The following is a 20697-nucleotide window of genomic DNA, read 5'->3' as shown; positions in this document are numbered from 1 at the left end:
AACAGAGTAATAAACAGAGTAGTTAAGGGACTGTGGGGTGATTGTGAATGTAACAATCATAGTAGTTATGATATCGTGGAGTGTGTTTTTGCTGCATTTTCCAGAAGCAATGCTCACAGCGGGGCTGGTCTTGAGTGCAATGTTCTTTCTCTGGATCTAGCATCCTCCTGTAATTCTGTCCTCAAATTCTGATTAGGTGCTAAGCAGCTGCTTAGTTCTCTTGTGTGTAAACTCACCCTGGTCTTCTATCTTTAAACTGTTATGCCAAAGCCATTTTGAGCACTTTAGTGGAACTTGTGGTAAGAATAATTTCAGCATTAATCAGGTGTCAACAAATGGAAGTCCATTTCTCTTAATCTTTAGCACTTTTACTCACCTCAGTAGATTCACACATTCTAGTGAAATTTTCAGATGGGGAACAAATTTTCTTGTCCTCTCCAACTGTTACAATACCTATAACAGATAAAAAAAACCCAACTTCCTTTCAAAATACATTGGACAAAATTGTTTAAATGAGTTAGATAGTCACAGCCAGATGAGTTGGAATGCTGAGAAGTCCATGAACAGATTTGCTCAGCATTTTATAAGATAAACTGGATCCATGGGAATTCCAGTTTGGATTGGCATTTAATTCTTTACCCCTGCGTAGCTTCACTTTGAGATTATACTCTCTGCTCCAGTTGTTATTAGTCTTAAATGGGAGGACATATAAAGAGAATATTTAAAAATGCACAGAAGACCCATTTCCTAATCTCCAAGCAGCTTTCCAAATTCACAATTGTGGGGCAGCTACAAAGAACTCCTCTCTGTATGCTAACCAAACTTGCTATACAGTCAAGATGGTGCTATCCAGACTAAATTAAAATATCAAATGGAGCTAAAGAAAAAGGTACATAGGGCCAAAGAATTAAGGATTTGGCTAGTGAAAAACTGCAAAAGAATACTGCTTAAAAGGCAACATGGAAAAGACAGTCAGATGTGGACAAATTAAAAATGAGAAGTCCATATAAGGTGCCATCAACAGTAGCCAACCTAAAACTACAGTTAGACTATCCAGCATCCTCTGATTGATGTGGTAAAAGAACCATCACATCTTGAACACTTATCCTGAGCTTACCAAGGCTCATGCAGCATCACAAGCCCCTTTAAATCAGGACAGGGGTCTGGGCCCACCTCCACTGGCTGTGTCAGGCTCTGCCTGACTGGCATGACAGTGTGTGTTTGGAATGTAGAGAGCACTGTGCACCTGCTCTCAGTCACGCCACCTGAGCCTGCCAAACCTCCCCTTCCTTTCCCACAGGTCTAGTGGAAACTGGTGCCCAAGGTAAGTCTGAGACCCGGCTTATCAGAATTAGAAGCTATTCAAGATTTATGACAGCAATTCAAGCATTTTAATGACTGTTTTATTGGTGGAATTAATCATCAAGCCTTTCACTTACCAAATTGACGGAGGTCCAAGCAGAGGGGTGCCCCATCCATTGCAGTGGTGTTTTTGCAAATAGTCCACAGGTTGAAGTACATGTAAACAGGCAGAGAGGTGAAAGCTGTAACTCCCAGCCAGGCTAGCATGAAGATGTATGTCAGCATGATGAACTGTAACAAATATACCCCCAAATAAGAAAGGAAATCAGAGGAAGATTTTAAAACAGACTTTATTCAGAAAACTGACACTTGAAATTAAAAGACAGGAAGGTAGTGTGTCACATTTTAAATGTTATGAAGTTTTGGTATTTTCACAAGTGAATAGTTCTCCATGTTTTAACTTCTCAGACATTGTTATGTGAGGAAAAAACCCCTTACAGAACATCGTCGTCACCAACTTGGTTACCAGAGCACCTGGAGAAGTGACTCACACACGTCTGGCCAGAGAGTGTGGGTAAACCTATCCAGGGGCGAAAGGGACTTATGCAGTACTAGCAGCCATAATGCTATAAAGGCACTCAAGACCAGTGCAAGAGTGCCCACCAGGAAAACGGATGGCTTCCTGTCGTTCTGTATGACGTCCATCCCAGCCATGAAGCGGAAGAGACTACGCCGCCAGGAGCTATCCAGGCAAACGGTTTTGAAGCGCTGGACATAGAATCCACTGTGGAGGGTTAACACCACACGCAGCCATCTTCCTACCAGGCCTGACTCCATTCCAGCGAAGCGGGCGGCTCACGTACTTGCCAAATGTCACCTGTGCCTGCAAGCAATCTACCCACCCAAGGAGTGGCTAATCGTCCAACCGCCACTGTCTTTGTTTAATGGAACTCAAGACAAAGACTAGTGCCAAGGAGAAGACAGAAGAAGAGGAAGACCATCTTCAGCCAGAGCCAAGTTCCTTTGTATAGACTGGGTGTTACCTAGGCAATGATTTGACTTTCTATTGTCACCTTTTTAGATAAGTTTGATAGTCTTAAATATCTCCCCACCCAGTAATCTCTCCTATTTTTCTCCCCAACTGTCATTTTGGAGCCTCACCCTGGTCCATTACATCCTGAAAGTTCTCCCAGGTATCCAGGATCCAAGCAAGTCCATTGGTCAGGAATGGGCACCCAATTAGGTGACACCAATGAACTTCCTATTGGCTATCATAGTAGTCCAGCCCTTATGGTCACTGCAAAACCTCCCCTTTCCGTGAGGTCATGCATTAGCTGACCACCTTCCTCCTCTGTCGTACCTCCCATCTCCTAAGGGCTCAAGAGATAACCTGTGGACTAGCTACCCACAGGTGTGTGTCTAGCAGTATCCCAATTTCCGCTGCCTAGATCCATCCCCGATTCTAAGGCCAAGTTTCGGGTCCCCTCTCCCACTTCCTCGCTCGTCGCCATTGGAGCCTTCCTTGAAGACTACGATCGGTAAATATCACCCTGTTCATCTACCCTTGTGTTCCCCTATCTCTCTATCTATTTTTCTTAGGACTGTATGTATGATTTTATGAGTATTTTATCTTGTATGAAAGCCTACATTTTCTGAATACATTTTAATTGTTTTTACTTAATTAGAGTCCCTAATATTTTAAGCATTAATTTCTGGACGTGGAATCCTGTATACACAGGTAAAAGATCCTGACTAAGCCAGGTGCCCACCTGACAATTCACCAACCTTGTTTTGAGGGCATTTTGGCTTACAGTTAAGGCTAACATTTTTTTTAATGGAGAACAACAAATGGATATATCTCAGTTGACTTAATGCAGTAAATCAGAGTGGATTAAAGAAGCCAGACTTTTTTGAAGGGAAAAAAAGAAATCTGAAGACAAATATCTCTGAGATATACTCAAGGGACTTCACTATTTATCCAGTTACTGCAGATTTGTGGTTATAAATATTTAAATACAGTTGGAATAACTATAAAAACAGGGGGATCACATGCAAAGTGAGAAAGAATAGCCTTTGTTCCTCTTCTCCACTAGTCCTTGGTTATGTCCTCCTCTGACCCTCATCTTGACTTTCCTTCTCATTCTATTACATACCATCTTCCCTCCCTTGCCCTGAAACCTCCTTTTACTTTCCTCCTTTTTCTTCTCATTCTATGCCTTTTCATCTCTACCTTACACTCAACACCTTTACCTTCCTTCCCTCCTCCCTCTCATATATAAACCCTGCAACCATTCACCAGAAACTGCTTTTCCTTCTTGATATCTGCCATCTTGGTGAGCAGAAGTACCCAGGCAGCAGTCCTACTCTCAAAGCTCAGGATGAGGCTGCTGTCTTATAGATTCTCCTGTTGCTTAGCGGCTCTCTTCCTTTGGAGAAACCTTAGTGAGGAAGAACCAAAGTCAGAAGATGTGCATATCTCTAATGCTACTCACCTCCTACAGTGATCCAACTTCAAAGTCAAAGATAAAGAGAAACAAGTGATTTGCCTAGCTCCCATTCCTGGCAGAGGGTTTTTCCTCATTTTTGTTGCTTCTGTGCCCCTATTGCTTTGGGTTTTCTTTCTTTTCTGCATGTGTTTTCTTCCCTCGAGCAGTTGCTTCAATATCACATTGCTGTATCTCTGGTTTTATTTCCTTGCACTTTGGGATATGTAGAAATACAGCAATGTAATATCTAAGCAACTGCTAGAGGCAGCAAAACGCATGTGGAAAAGAACCTGTGCCTGAAGCAATAGGGGAACACAAACAATGAAAATAAGAGTGCAGAAAAGCCCTTTTAAAAAAAAACTTATGCTAGCATGCTGTTCTCTACTGTCAGGACTCACAAGTGATGGAGTGATGTGTTGTGAAAATACATAACCATGTTTTTAAAGTATATTTAGATACAACTTAAAAGATATGAAACTGCCTTATGTCTAGTCAGCCTCTTAATTCATGTCTCTCAGTGTCACTTACTCTGACCAGCAGGTCTTTGCTAACATCTGGCTCAAAGATCATTTAATTAGAGATACCCAAGATCAAACTGGGACCCTGGGCATGAGAGTGAGATGCCCTACTATAGTACCTCAAGCCATTTCAACAGACTCCTACTCTGTCTCTTCATTATTCCCCCCCCCCGACCTAGCATTTCAGCACACTCTACAACCATTTCCAGTAAACTTTGATGCTACACGGAATAGGAACACAGCAGCAGCTTAAAATCAATCTGAATTCTTCAACATTTTCCTAAAGAAGGGATCATGTGGCAGAATACCTTCCATCATCTGGATTTAAAGATTAAAGTACATATCTTTCTGTGGGATCTTTCCAAAAATAAAAGTAAACAAGCTCTTGGAAAAAAAGGCTGTTAGATTTAATCTATGTCATTTCCTCTGGTTTTTGTGTTACGGTTCCCTGCTACACCAGCATTACTTAAGCAGAAGAGACATCTCAGCCAACCTCAGGCACCCACACTGAAGTAATTACTTGGCAGCAGAGAGTCATTTAAAAATCTCAAACTGCAGACTAAAAATAAAAAGCTGGTCTTCAATTACAATTGCAGGCTAAACAGTTGTGTGTTACCAGCTTTTAAAAAATGGTTCTGAGTCCTTAGATATTATACAACAAGAAGATTTGAAATGACATTCAGTTCCAGAAAAATGCAAGAACCAAAATTATTGCAAAAGTAGTTCTAAGACCCTGAATATTCTGCTGTGAAAGGATTCTAAAAGAAAGTCTATTCCACAAAAATGTTTCCATTGTTATATGTTTTTTAGACTAACTATGGATTCAGATGACTGTGGGTCAGATAGTTACCACCCAAAAGCCCACCCATATGATGTCTGTGACTGTATGGGGAAGCAGGGCTAAAACACATGAGGAACAGCTATTAGCGATTATCTTCTATAACTGGCACAACACAATAAGCTCTTCAACAGCTCCTGCTTGGGTCTGTGTCTGAATCATCAGCTGACACCATTCTAATCTGAAATGAAGAGCTATCAGCTCTTTATAGGCTTAATCAAAAGATGCCTAACATTAGAACATTAGAGTAGCCGTAGCAATTAGCCAATATAACTTCCATTTATTCCTACCAGAAACAGGCTTCTTATTGGTCTGGGACAAAACACCTCAGTTAATTGAGCTACAAAAGTTAAACATTTAAGATCAATCAAGAAATCATCTGGCTAGTAGATGAACCCAGGAGCCGGCAATGGTCTTCCAGCCTTGGAGTTGACCTTCATTAGATATGGAAGCTGAAGGCAAAAATTTAGCTGAAATCACCATGATAAACCAGTTTGTGGACTAGAGGAATTAATTGGATTTTCTCTTGCCCAAGGTCAAAATTGCCTTTATTAGCAGAATAATTATATATCATAATGTAGATGCATGAACTCAAATAATCTGCTAAAAATAAAAATAAATGAAACTTAAGATACTTTCACTGAGGGATGCTCCTCTTTCATTCTTCTTATGTTACAAGAAAGACAAAGTTGTTGCTCCCTTATTGGTAATGTTGGAATGGGAGAGATCACATGGACTGATGACAATATCCTTATTTTCTAGGCTAATATCTTTCTGTTTTATATACACACTAAACCATGTTGGCTCTCTCTTTTAAAGGATCTGTTCCATTTTTTTAAAACAACTATGTATCTCCTATAACACAAGGTGAGCAATTCTCAGTGTAAATGTATTTTATGTTTTATTTATTTTTAAAATTGTTTTTAATCTGGCAGAAGTCAAGTGGGGAAGAATGACCATGGTGAAATGAGGAAGGAAAAAGCATGCTCGTTCTTTCATCTGTACAAAGAGTCTCATTATGTAGTACCAAGAAGTGACACTTATTGAATCAACGATGACATCTCATGCATTTATACTGAGAAAAGGCATTAATTCCATTAATCATATCTTGAGCTTCATGCAGACAGAAGCTTTCAGAAATTCTGACTATACAATGTAGTGCTGTAGTAGAGTTACAGGAAGCAATATCAAAAGAGTCAGGTACAATGCTGCACACAATATTCTGCAGCGATCAACCCATAACCCATAATATAGACTATCTTCCCTGCATCCAATTTCTTAATCCCTCAATCCTCTGTTTGGATTAGGAGGGATTAGAATAGAAATAGGCCAAATCCTTGTGTGGCTTTCAGGTAAATTGAACTGCTGTGCATGTCATCCACCCCACCCCCCTAAGAAATATGGAAATTATACTACAAGATATTAGGAAATTTTAAAAAGAACTAAGTGTGTACTGGTTGAGGAATATAACAAGACCCAGAATAACTATAGCTGCCTGGTCAAGTAAATAATAGCTCCACAATGGTTTTTCGATGAATCTTGTTCACAGACAGAAAACAACAGGAATGTGATTCTTCACAGTCAGCTTCTAAGAGTTAAGCATTATGTTTGAGGAAAGAAATTCTAAGAATTTGACTTCCAGTGTCATCCTATGAAAGTCTGCTCTAACGCAAATTCAGTTATATTCAGCAGGGGGTGCTGCCTTGTAAATGTACATAGGGTTGCAGCCTTAATCTCCTCATCTATGGCAAGCCTGCCAATAATAATCAGGGATTTTTCTTTGGCTCAAAACTAAGGCAAACATGAAGAATGAAAGTTTTGAGCCAAAGAAAAATCTCTCATTTACATTCCAACTGTTATTAGCTTAGTGCTACACACGGCACAGTTATCATAGACATTTCTCTTCTATTGAATTTGCTAATAATTTGTTCAACTCTTTCAAAATAAATTCAAAAGAAAAATACATTGTGGAAATGCTAAAATAGTACTAGTGGTGTGCATTTGGATCTACTTGAGTCAAAAATATACAAAACCCCCCACCCCTTGTCCGTATTTCTGAGTGTATTTTGGCTTCCCAAATGTATCTGGGTTTTCTCAGGAAAACTGGAAAAAACCCCAAAGAAAATCCTGGATATATTTGGAAATTATAAGAAGATTTGAAAACAGTGGAAACGCAGGGGCAGATTTCTCCCACCTCTCAGTTTTTGTCCAGTAGGCTTCTGTAGTCCCTTTAAACTTTTGTGCTACCTTTTCCTGCTACCTGGTTTAAACTGTGCTCACGGGGAGCCACTCACTTCCCATTGGCACAGCTCTGCACTGCCTTCTACTGCTGCCCAGTTTAAAATAGGTGACAGGAGAGGGCAGCCCAGATGGGATCAGCTGTGCCCATGGGAAGCTGATCACCCCTCACTGGTGCATCTCTTTGCTGTCTTTTCCTGCAGCTTGGTTTAAACTGGGCTGCAGGAGAAGCCAAGCCAGGATTGGGCTGGTATTTTTTTACCAGCATTTTTGGGTGCTGGTCTATTGGGCCTAAAAAATTTCAGGATTTCCAAAAAATCTGTGATCTGAATACCATACTGAATCAATAGACCTGAACTGAAAAATACTAGTTAAAAAATGCATACCCCCTGATTAGTACTCTTCATTAAAGTTCTCACAACCTGATCTACAAAGACTTACAGGGACATCTAATTTTTCCCTCTCCTGAAAACCCCTTTTTCCTTTTCTGAAAACTCCCATAGCCTCTCTCAATTTCCTATCTCTTTTTCTTCCCAGCCACCAGCCAACCTATTATTATCTGCCCCGTTGTATTCAGTTTTCCTTTCTGCCCTATCTTTGGCAAACTCTCCCTGGGAAAAGTCTGGAACAGTTGCACGGTGCAGATCATCAGGCTAAATTGTGTAGTCAGGAACCCACAAGCATTTGTGGGGGTACCTCATTTAATCCCCCTCCCCACACTATTTCCTTTTTCTTCTCTTCCCCAATTCTTCATTATTCCCTGTTTCCTCCTCTTCTTCCCATCCTCCAGCCCTCTGGGAGCCAGCATAGTGCAATGGTTAAGAATGGCAGACTCTAAGAGAGTCTTGGTTTGAATCTCCATGGTTAAGAATAGCAGACTCTTAGAGAACTGGGTTTGAATCTCCATTCCTCCACATGAAACCTGCTGGATGATCTTGGGCCAGTCACAGTTCTCTCTGAACTCTTTCAGCCCCACCAGGTAACTTCACCAGGTGTCTGTTGTGAAAATTTATTTTATTTGACTTATATCCCATCCTTCCTGCAAATGAGTTCAGGGTGGGTTACAAAAGAGGAAGGGAATATAATTACAAGCAGCTCTAAGACTCCTTAAGGAAAAGAAAAAAAAGCGCTATAAAAATCTACTCTTCTTCTTTTGTTTGCCCCCCTATCTACAGCAGGCCTGTAGCTGTAGCAGCAGTGCACAAAGGGGCAGGGCCTCACCAATCATTTGGCATGCCCATCCAATCAGCATTAGATATTGGTGTGAAATCTGTCACAAGTCTTCTGTGAATGAGAAAAGGCAGTTCCTTCCCTCCTCATTTCCTGGCTTTGCCAATTTTAGTTTCCCCATTCAGGACAGTTTCATTAAGGTTGTAAGCGTTAAATCACCAACTACTGAACATGTGCCAAAAGAAACTACTGGCCTCAGCTATTGAGTCTGATGACTTTTGACTAAGCAGGCCCAAAAGTGGTGCATAGATTGAAAAGACATCTAATTTTAAATTGCAAATGGAGTAATGATTTGAGGGCAAATGGTATCAAAACAATTAAAAATGAGCTCTGCAAGCTGGGGGAAATTCGTATTATGAGGTCATTCATTTCACACTTTTTGGAATCACTGTCAAATCTTTTTTTCTGTAGTTCCAACTGAAAACAGACAAGTTGGCACTCTCAACATACATCTAGAAATAAATACAACACCAATTTTATAAAACCCTATTTTATGACTTTTCAAAAGGCAGTCTGGAATTCCTCTTTTATGTGTAAGACACTTTAAAGGGTCCAGATACGTATCAGATATACCCCAGAGTTTATCGGACCCATATCTATTCCCTTCTTCATCTCCCCTACCCACTGGAGAAGCTGACATTAGTTTTCCACAGCATATCACTTCTCATCATCAAAGGCTCCTTAGTAAGCTCGGGAGTCATGGAGTAAAAGGACAGGTCCTCTTGTGGATCAAAAACTGGCTAATTAATAGGAAGCAGAGAGTGAGTATAAATGGGCAGTCTTCGCAGTGGAGGACGGTAAGCCGTGGGGTGCCGCAGGGCTCGGTACTGGGTCCCATGCTCTTTAACTTGTTCATAAATGATTTGGAGTTGAGAGTAGGCAGTGAAGTGGCCAAGTTTGTGGATGACACTAAATTGTTAGGGTGGTGAGAACCAGAGAGGATTGTGACGAACTCCAAAGGGATCTTTTGAGGCTGGGTGAGTGGGCGTCAACGTGTAATGCACATTGGGGCCAAGAATCCCAGCTGCAAATACAAGTTGATGGGGTGTGGACTGGCAGAGACTGACCAAGAAAGAGATCTTGGGGTCGTGGTAGATAACTCACTGAAAATGTCAAGACAGTGTGCAGTTGCAATAAAAAAGGCCAACACCATGCTGGGAATTATTAGGAAGGGAACTGAAAACAAATCAGCCAGTATTGTAATGCCCCTGTATAAATCAATGGTGGGGTTTCATTTGGAATACTATGTGCAATTCTGGTCACCACACCTCAAAAAGGATATTATAGCATTGGAAAAAGTGCAGAAAAGGGCAACTAGAATGATTACAGGTTTGGAACACTTTCCCTATGAAGAAAGGTTAAAACACTTGGGGCTCTTTAGCTTGGAGAAACGTTGATTGCGGGGTGACATGATAGAGGTTTACAAGATTATGCATGGGATGGAGAAGGTAGAGAAAGAAGTACTTTTCTCCCTTTCTCACAATACAAGAACTCGTGGGCATTCAATGAAATTGCTGAGCAGTCGGGTTAGAACGGATAAAAGGAGGTACTTCTTCACCCAAAGGGTGATTAACATGTGGAATTCACTGCCGCAGGAGGTGGTGGCGTCTACAAGCAGCTTCAAGTGGGGGTTAGATAAAAATTTGGAGCAGAGTTCCATCAGTGGCTATTAGCCATGTGTGTGTGTGTGTGTGTGTATAAATTTTTTGCCACTGTGTGATACAGAGTGTTGGACTGGATGGGCCATTGGTCTGATCCAACATGGCTTCTCTTATGTTCTTATGCTCTCCGCTTCTCATCCTAAGGATGTGTTTGAATTTATTGCTTATGCTTCTGATTTTTGCTGCAAAATGGAACAACAGTAGCAGGAAGTGCAATACATCCAAAATCACAGCTTTTAAATTAGTCTGTTCCTTTTTCTTGAAATAGTGCACACTCCTTGGTGCTTTATTAATCAATGTCAATTTGATTGATTCTCCTTGGTCTGCTTTCCTGCCAACGACTGATTTTCAAGAGTAAGAAAAACAGAATGATGGCTGTAATGTACTATTAACAACAAATCAATACCTCTCTGTGCAACCTATAATACACCTGTAGTATTGCAAAACATACGCACACACAAATAACATGCACAAAAATAATAGAAAGAAAATGATTTCAGAATGCCAATCGAAACCATTGCAGTATAATTAATTACTTTCGGTTTTTGTCCTTCTGAATTAGCTCTTTAAGAATTGCTAATACTGTAACCTAAGTATTTGCACAGTATGCGCTCAGAGAGAAATTTCTTTATAATTTCAGGTCTTGGGGACAGTACCATTCTTTTCAATGAGAACCCAATGTGAAGGTCTGCGGCAGCAGTTTTTAAATATAATGGCACCAATTTGCACAGAACATAGTCCTCATTTGACTTTGGATTCCCTAAGTTTCGAGCAGAATGATCAAAGGAGTTTGGTTTTACAGACCCCTGAACTAAGTGCTTCTTGGAGCAGGGCACAGTCCTCTCCAATGGTTCTTACAAGGAAAAATGGCAGTCTGGTGATGTCCCAGAAAATCACCAACTGATCACCAGCATTTAAAAAGGAAAAAAAAACCCATGTCTGCATCCATTTTACTTTCCTATGTTTACAACAAGTGACTGACAATTTTTTTTGTAATTGCTTTCCCACTTAAAGTTCTATATTTTCTGTCTTTCCTTGTTTTGGACTGCTGTTTGTGTCCTTTCACAAAGTGAAGAAGGCTTCCTTTATAGATAATCTCCCCCCTGCAATATCCTTTGAAAATTGTTTGAATTTTTCCAAAACAAACAGAACACCAGTGTATGCGTGACTACATGTGATTAATTAATCATCCAGTAACTATGCATAACCTGTCCACCACCTTGGATGCTGTAGACTCCCAGTTCCCAAACTCCTACATTAACTTCTGCAGTGACTTAAGTGCTGACTGAAACATAGCTCCTGTATACAAATGCTTTGCAATTACTTGTTTTGTTCCAGGATTGTATGATGTATTATACCAAGTCAATATATTCTACATCCATCTCCCTCTATCAGTGTCTTCTGTCAGCAGGTGAAGACTTTTTTGCTTCTTTTCGCATAACCTCGATAATGGTTATTGGCCCCAGTCCCTGGTTCTAGTGTTATTTATGTGTTTTATTGAATTATTTTATCATTTTAATGTTTCTAATTTTTCTAATATTCTATGGTTTTGTGTGTACCACCTTGGAGACACTGATATGGACAAACTGTCAGCACATGAGAGGTCCTCTCAAAAACTGAGCCAGCACTTCTTATCCTCTCCTTTGTTTAAACCACTGTCTTTTTAAATGTAAACCTGTGTGCTTTCTGCCTCTGATACTTGCACTTTGAACATTGGCCTGGAACTCACAGCCTGGCCATTCTTTGAGTTTTGCACTGGTGTTAAGTAGAATTACAAACCTCCAGGTGGTGGCTAGAAATCCTCTATTATTACAACTGATCTCCAGGCAACAGAGATCCATTCACCTTGAGAAAATGGCTGCTCTGAAAGGTGGATTATATGGCATTATACCCATTGAAGTCCCCCCACCATAGGCTCCACCACCAAAATTTCCAGGTATTTCTCAACCCAGAGCTGGCAACCCTAGTTATTAAAGCATTGCTGATTCCTTTTCAGCAGGCCCAGCCAGTTAGGCCACATTAGCTGCAGTGGCACAAAGTTTCATATTATTTGTTTCAGCTATGAAGTGCCTTAACAAACTACGACAAGTAGCCTCTCACTTGCTACAAAACTGAGATGAATCCACCTAGTGCAATGGAGATACGCTAATCTGCTAGGGTTGGCAGCTAGAGTCACTAACTGCCTGGACAAAAACATCCTATTTCTTTAATATTTCTTTCTTTCATGTGTGGAAATGAGCTGTTGAAGGTTTTCATAGTGTAGAGGTAAATAACTTCCCATGAAGCCTCTATTAAAGAGATCAGACATTTTTCTCCAGGCAATTGGCAGCCCTTGTGATGAGCAGTTTTTTGTAGCAGAAACTCCTTTGCATATTAGGCCACACACCCCTGATGTAGCCAATCCTCCAAGAGCTTACAGTAGGCCCTGCATGAAGAGCCCTGTAAACTCTTGGTGGATTGGCTACATAAGAGCAGTATGGCCTAATATGCAAAGGAGTTCCCGCTACCAAACCCCCCCCCCCACCCTGGAGATGAGTCTAACACCATAAAAATGGCTACCCTTCCTATTAAAGAAGCAATCATTAAAGCACCATAGCATAAAAAAACCCCCTAAGTATCAAAGACTCCTCACCCAACCTCCCCCCACCCCCCCAAAAATGGCAAGCAGAGTGCTTACTCTATAGCTATGATCACATCACTGAGCAATTGGGCCTATAATTGTGCAGTCTACTTATTATAAGACTAATTACTCATGAGAGCAGCATTACCAACCTAAATAATCAGTGATGAACAGCCCACTGGTATGACAAAAATAGGTTTGCCAGCTGTGAGTGAACATTTAGAATGATACATCCATTCTATGACCAATAGAGATTTCACTCAAATTGTTAACATGGATAATCAGGAGGGGGGAGATTTCCCAGGAATGCAGGAAGCTGGGAGTCAGTCAATGGCATCTTCCAGATGGGCTTATTGCTGTAGTTTGTGTGTCTATTTTAACTGAATTATTTCAGAGCTTCCTCTCAGCTTTGTTACATATCTGCTGCTGTTCTGGAGTTTCCGTATTGTTTCCCATATTTTTCTCAAACCTCCTTTGCACAGATGTTTCTCTTTTATATGCTTAAGGAGTTGTCCTTCCTCCTGCTGTAAAATCTAGTTGGCTTCACAAGGCACCACCTATCTGAGGTCAGCACCATTTTGCCAGGAGCCTAGACCAGAAGATTTTCTTTTAAAAGTAAACAGTAGTTGGCAGACAGCCAGCAAAAGCAGCAATGGGGGCAGAGCTGGGGAAATCTCCAGGTTTCCCAGAGAAAAGGAAGAGAAGCAACTAAGAGAAAGAGTGGAGCTGTGCCTTTGCCCACTGGAATCCCATTAAGATTTTTCCTAGTAGAGAGAAAGGAGCTATTCCAGCAGCAATGTGCAAGGTTGATGCCCCCATCCCACCCTCCGCTGAATGTAATCTATGTTGTTCTAAGATGACTACTCCTATCTACTAATTTTTTATTATTTCTTAAAAATCAGTCTGGTCACAATAAATCTGGTGAAGTGGTTAAAGTATTAAAGTAGGGTGACTTGAAAGGTATGCTCATATATTCAAAGACACTGGTTGGCTCCAAAGCACTGCCACTGGTATGACTTTCCTGCCTGTCCCTCCTGCCGCAGTCTGCTGCACGTCTCCCCAATTCTGCTTGGGGAGGGGGAAAAGGAACATTCATAAACAACTCAGGGGGTAAAGCAGAGGGGAGGACAATGTTACCAATTTCCCTGCCCAAAGAAGTGTTATTTAGCTGAAGCAACTGTCTTTGCTCTAGCGCAGGGGTGGCCAACGGTAGCTCTCCAGATGTTTTTTTGCCTACAACTCCCATCAGCCCCAGCCAGCATGGCCAATGGCTGGGGCTGATGGGAGTTGTAGACAAAAAACATCTGGAGAGCTACCGTTGGCCACCCCTGCTCTAGTGGAATGGTGCCTTTGAATCCAACTCAATGTCCCATAGGAGAAAAATTCCTTGTTTCTGATTTTTAGAAAACAATATGATACAATTGTCCTTTTTTAAAAAAGCTGATAATTCATTGCTCCATTTGGTGCATACAGTCCCAGTAACAACTTTTTTTTTGCATTTAATATTATTTCTACCGCTACAAATCTTCCATCTTTATCTTTAAACACTAATTTCGGATCCAATTCTTGTTTAATATAAAAAAATCACTCCCCTTTTCTTCTGTTCAGCCAATGAATGAAATTCTAGTCCCAATTGCTTATTCCATAAAAATTTGTAATCCTTTTGTTTGATATGTACTTCTTGTAAACAAACTATATTACAATTTTGCTTTTTAATCCAATGAACCATTGCCTTTCTTTTTCGTGGTGAATTTAGTCCATTTACATTCCAAGATAATAATTTATAATCCATCATGGTGCAAATTCTTAATGTTCTTCATAAAATCCATGCAGTTCCTGTGTGCTTGTAATTGTAACCCTTTTCCCTTGTAGCTCAAAGCTCAAACCTTCAGGTATTATCAATCTATACCTCATTTCATTGTCCCGTAATTTTTCTGTCAATTTCTTATATGCTCTTCTGAATTTATCACTTGTCTTGGCAACTCCTTCATAATTCTTACTCTGCTTCCTCCCGCCATCTTTTTTTCCCCAAATTATAAATCAGATTTTATTATAGACTCATTATAATTCATACCTATTCCAACAGAAAAGTGTACAACAATAACAAATCAAAAACAACACAACTTAATAATATCTCACCTGAGTTAACATAAACTAAAGTTGATCTATCTCTTTGGAGATTAATTCATGTGTTACCATCCCACACTTCTAAATATGTATATATGTATGTCTATTTATTATTATTATTATTATTATTATTATTAGTAGAGGAATAATTAAGCTTAACAATACTATCTTCCCTAACACATTTTTAAAGTTTAATACCACAAGCATTCAATATTTCCTCCTTCTTCTATAACTTCATTATTCCTTCTACTTTCAAAAAAACAAAAACAAAATAAGATTAAATTCTAACATAATATCTCAGTCCCTGGAGACCTCAAGAGTTACGATCTAGAAAAGATACTTCCCTCCTTCCACCTGGACTGAATTAGCTATGGAGGGATATTACCCAATTGCTCGTGCCAGCTGACCCCACCCAACCATAAATTCCGAAAGAAGTCTTTAGATATAAATTATAAATTTCATCAACTTTTCCATTTTCTTGTTGCTTCAGTTTCTTTTTAGATAGAATCCATACTTTCTTCCAAGTTTACATGATCTTCCTCAATACAAGCACGAGTTGTCCTTAAAATGACGAGAGGAGAGCATTCTTTTCTCTTGTTTACTCTCGATGCAGGGGAGGAGGAAGTTAACTTAGAGAGTAATAATTCACCCGAAGCTGCGTCGTATGCTGTATATAAAGTGGAGCCTTTTTGGATGTATAATTTGCCTGATTGTAACCATTTATATTTAATTTTTAAGTCCCACAGTTTGGCAGTTGTATCCTTGAGGTCTCTTCTGATTCTTAAAAATTCGGGAGGGAGATCTGGAAAGACCTGAATCTTTAACCCCTGATAGTCCAAGCCTCCCCTCTCCCTGGCCTCTGCAAAGACTCTTTGCCTCAACTTCGGCCTCCAGGTGAGTTGCTTCAGCAAGCCAATTTGCCATAAATAGATATAAGTCCATTTCAGCTTCCACATCAGATTTAAAACCTCTAAACTTTAAACACAGCTCCCGGTTACGAAAGTCCATTATTAAAACCTGTTCCCTCGTCCATGCATCTGCTGTTATTTCAGATATTCCCTTCACACTCTTGAGCTCTTTTTAAAGTTTCTTGTGCTGTCTGGGTAACTTGTTTATAAGAATCCTCTAGTTCATCCAGACACTGACACAACGGTTGTAACACAGAGGTTATGTCCTCTTGTATTTCTTGTCTTAACTTAGACATTGCCTGCGTCAATAAATTCAATGTGAGAGGACATTCTCCAGCTGGTTCCTCGTATCTCTCCAACTTTGTGTGGGAGGTGGATGGCAATTCCAAAAAGTCAGTTAAAAGCTGAATGCTTTTTTTTCCTTCTGTTTACAATTTTTCACCCCTTTAGATTCAAAAGATTCAAAAAAATATAGTTTAAAGGGGTAAAAAGAATATAACTTTGGAGCCAGCTGGGCGAGTGTTAGGCAAAGGCTCTTGCCAGGATATTGGTCAAAGCCACTCCCCCCTCCCATTATCAATGTCTTTTCGAAGTTTTTATTCATGATATTTCCCACCATTTCTTTTGTCATATATCTTATAACCACATCTCTTGGTAGATTATTTTTTTTTTGCATATAGTGAGTTCACCCTATACATATAGTCATACATGTTTCTAGTCCCTTCAGGATCTTCCGCCAAAAATTCTGCAATTATTTTTATTATATATTCTTTCAAATCAGTTTCTTCATCCTCAGGTACTCCTCTCAGACGTATCTGGGTCTCCATCAATTTGCAGTCATGAATTGCCACTTTTTCTTGTATTTTTAACAAGGTGGAATCATGTACTTTCACTCTCCCTTCCACCTCTTGCACTTTTTTTGATGTCACGACAGTCTCATTTCTGACATCCTCTATATCTTTTTTTTAGCTCTTCAATATCTTTTCTAATTTCTTTTTTGGAAGCAGTTATCATCTCCTTCATCCCTTTCATTATCCTGGCTTCCATTGCATCTAATTGGTCCTGCATTTTCTCCAGTGAAGCAGTCCTTGCATGGGTTTGCTTGTGGTCTGACATGTAAAAACACCGAAAATTTTGACCTCACCAAATTAAATTTGAACTATCAGATTTTAAAGAGTGAGGCTTGCTCTTTACAATAAGCCTAATTTTGCTGTCCTCAGACCCTCCTGGGCTCAGATATTAATTTTTTAAGTTTTTATTTTTTCCAAAATGGTGGTCACAACTTTCTGCCTCACTAATTTTTTTTTCCTTTTTCCTCTAGAGGCTTCTAAAATGGTTATTAACAGTAATGTCCAACAGTATTTACCTTATAATCATCACCTCTGTCGACTCCACCAATTTTTAATGTCCCGAACACTTTAAAAAATTTATTTAAATTTTAGCCTCCTAGCAATGGCTGCCTATGTTTTTCTATGATATTATAGTCTTAGAGTAGGCTGGCTGCTTCAATGATTTCCCTTGCCACCAAATCCCGTTTTCGCTGGTAGAGAGATCTCACAATACTTGACGTATTTCCTCTGTTGGCTGTAGGAGCTGCAAATCTATGACGATGGGGCTTTTTCTCCAAAACCGCAAGCAGACAAAACAATAAATTCCTTTCCACTTTTTAGCACTGTCCTTTAAATTAACAAAGTCCAAATTTCTCCCCTTCTTCTTCCAAGCTTTCTAGATTTCAATTTCCACCTTCTATTTTGTTTAACTTTAATTAGTCCCAGAATGAAAGATAGCAATCTGTACCTTTTCAGTAGTTATCCAGATCAACATCGGTCTTGTATAGCTTTAGATGTTTAGCAGTATCAAAGAAGATTAGGATCCTGTTGAGCTTATGTCAAATAAATGACTCTGAAAACTTCTGCAGATGATGAAAATGCAACTCGTCTCCAGAGACCCCTCAAAGCCTCAAAGGAGCTCCCCCTCAGGACTCCCTTTTAGCCAAGGTAAATCTCCTCAAAGTTTCCTGTGCATATCTTGAACTGATCTCTGACTGAGAAAAGTAGGCAGTAGGCATTAGATTGCCTTCCACTACCCTGAACAGAAGTTCCAGCCTGCTCCCCTTCTGAGAAACAGTTCAGCTTGGCATTTTCCAAGAAAAGATGGAAAAGTATTTACAAAAGATTAAAATAGCACCCTTAACAGAAAATATGGGAAAAGTTTTGAATGATCCAATTGAAAAAATAGAAATTGAAGCAGCAATTAATGCAATGAAAAATGGAAAAGCACCTGGGCCAGATGGATATACAGCTAAATTTTTTAAAACCTTCAAAGAGGAGTTAATACCGAAACTTCAGAAACTGATGAACATGATAAGAATAAAAGGGAAAATACCAAATACATGGAAGGAAGCTGTAATTTCTTTGATTCCAAAGGAAGATAGAGATGTCATGAATGTAAAAAATTATAGACCAATCTCACTATTAAATAATGACTATAAAATATATATAAGAATCTTGGCAGAACGGCTTAAACAACATTTGACAAATTTTATAAAGGAAGATCAAGCAGGGTTTCTCCTCAAAAGGCAAATAAGAGACAATATTAGAACTGTTGTAAATATTGTAGAATATTATGAAAGACATCCAGAAAAGGAAGTAGCATTATTCTTTGCGGATGCAGAGAAAGCATTTGATAATTTAAATTGGGACTTTATGTTTGCAGTAATGGAGAAAATAAAGTTGTGGGAAAACTTTATAAGGATGATAAAAGCAATATATATTGAACAACGTGCAAGGCTATGTATAAATGCAGATCTTACAGAAGACATGATAATTAGCAAAGGTACAAGACAAGGCTGTCTGCTTTCCCCACTGTTGTTCATAATGACTCTTGAAATCTTACTGATGCAAATCCAAGAAGATAAAGAAATAGAATGATTAAAAGTAAAAGGATTTACTTACAAATATAGAGCATTTGCAGATGATATAATGTTTATAAATGAAAATCCCATACAAGTCACACCTTTGTTGTTAGCTAAAATACAAGAATATGGAGAATTGGCAGGACTTTGTATTAATAAAGAAAAAGGAATTGCAGAGGCTAACGGGTTGTCAAGTTACTTCTAAGGTAAAATATTTGGGTGTGGAGATAACAATGAAGAATATTGATTTGTTCAAAAATAATTATGAGAAGCTATGGCGTAAAATGGATGAAGATATGTTAAAATGGAATAAACTTAATTTGTCATTGCTGGGCAGAATAGCTGCAATTAAAATGAATATTCTACCAAGAATAATGTATTTGTTTCAAACTATTCCAGTTGTGAAAGACAGTAAACAATTTAATAGATGGCAAAGAAAAATTTCAGAGTTTGTGTGGGCTGGGAAGAAACCAAGGATTAAAATGAAAATTTTAACAGATGCAAAAGAGAGAGGCCAATACTTTTTTGCTCTTTCACAAGTCCACCATATATGGTAGAAAGAACCTTCATGTTTCTTACATTTCCAACATCTGTCTGGCATCTTATTGTTCATCTTTGCCAACTTTTTAGGAGTCATATACCATCTATACATCATTTAAAACAGTTCTCTTTAATAATATGATACTTTAATACTTTATAGAGTTCTTCCACAAATTTTCCCAAGTTTCCATCTGTATTTCTTTATTTACTTTAATTGCCCATTTGATCATTTGAGATTTCACTACTTCACCTTCTGTAGACCATTGTAGAAGTAATTTATATATAGTTTTGAAATTAATTTATCATTGTCTACAAGCAGAACTTTTTCCATTTCTGTTTGCTCTTTCCTTATTCCTTCAGTTTTAATATCATTCTCCACCAAGCTCTTTGTTTGTTGCATTTGGAACCAATCATATTTATGATTCAGCTCTTCAGCAGTTTTCAATTCTATGCCACTTTGTATTTTTAATAGTTGATTATATGACAACCACTTTTCTTCACCCGTCTCAGCTGTTATTTTTATTACTTCTGCTGGTACTATCCATAATGGTTTTCTCTCATCTCCATATTTCTTATATTTCATCCATGTATTTAGCAAATTATTTCTTATACAATGGTGAGAGAGAAAAACATCCATCTTTTTTTTCTCATAATACATATAAGCATGCCAGCCAACGCTAAGAGTTCGGCCCCTTCCCAGCCGAGCGGTCCATCGACTGCTGAGGCTGGGGGCCGCCCATTGCCTCCCCGTGCGGATGCGAGGCATGGCATGTTCCATAGGGGAGGGGGCGAGGTGCGGCCTTAAGAGGCCGCCCCGCCCCCTCGTATGCAGTTAGAATTCCGCTCTCGGCCCACCCGCCCGTCAAGCAGTATAGGCACAGGTTGGTCGCCGGTTTCTAGGGGCCGGATAGGAATTTTTCGCCCTCGGACTGATTGGCCTTGTTCGGGGATGTTTTTGCCTACTCTGTACTGCTGATGTTTGATGCTGGCAATTGGAATGGCGGTGCCGTTATATAGGTTGGTCACTGGCAGTTTGTGGTTGGGATTATGTTTTGGGGATTGGTGAGCTCCCATAGCATCGTGCCATTTTGGTGCATGGCTTCCCTGGGGGACCGTTAAGCTGTACGGCCCAAGGTTGGCTCCAGGGAGTCTGTGGGATCCTGGCACATGGAGAGTGTCCGCATCCCAGGCTGCACGGCTGTGGGGATGGCGGAGCTCAAGTGAGCGGTGATCATGTTGCCAGGCCGGCCGGGTCTGAGCCGTTGGGTTGGCTCATATCCAGGGCTCTGGGGGCTCGCCCAGTTTCAGGTCAAGG

At 39.7% G+C, this 20697-nt stretch overlaps 1 protein-coding gene across 2 annotated transcripts in view; it reads right to left on the bottom strand.

The window, feature by feature from the left end:
• The window catches only part of GPM6A (glycoprotein M6A), a 180148-nt gene that overhangs the window by 11951 nt on the left and 147500 nt on the right, over positions 1–20697 (bottom strand). For both annotated transcript variants that reach the window (XM_060246515.1, XM_060246516.1), the window contains 2 exons: positions 1440–1593; positions 377–453 (listed from right to left, as the gene is read on the bottom strand). In XM_060246515.1, coding sequence (XP_060102498.1) covers positions 377–453; positions 1440–1593 — 231 coding nt within the window. The remainder of the gene's footprint in view (positions 1–376; positions 454–1439; positions 1594–20697) is intronic.

This window comes from Heteronotia binoei, chromosome 9, assembly GCF_032191835.1.
Source record: "Heteronotia binoei isolate CCM8104 ecotype False Entrance Well chromosome 9, APGP_CSIRO_Hbin_v1, whole genome shotgun sequence".
Classification (NCBI taxonomy): domain Eukaryota; kingdom Metazoa; phylum Chordata; class Lepidosauria; order Squamata; family Gekkonidae; genus Heteronotia; species Heteronotia binoei.
Note: the sequence above shows the minus strand (reverse complement) of the source record. Positions and strands in the feature narration are given on the sequence as shown.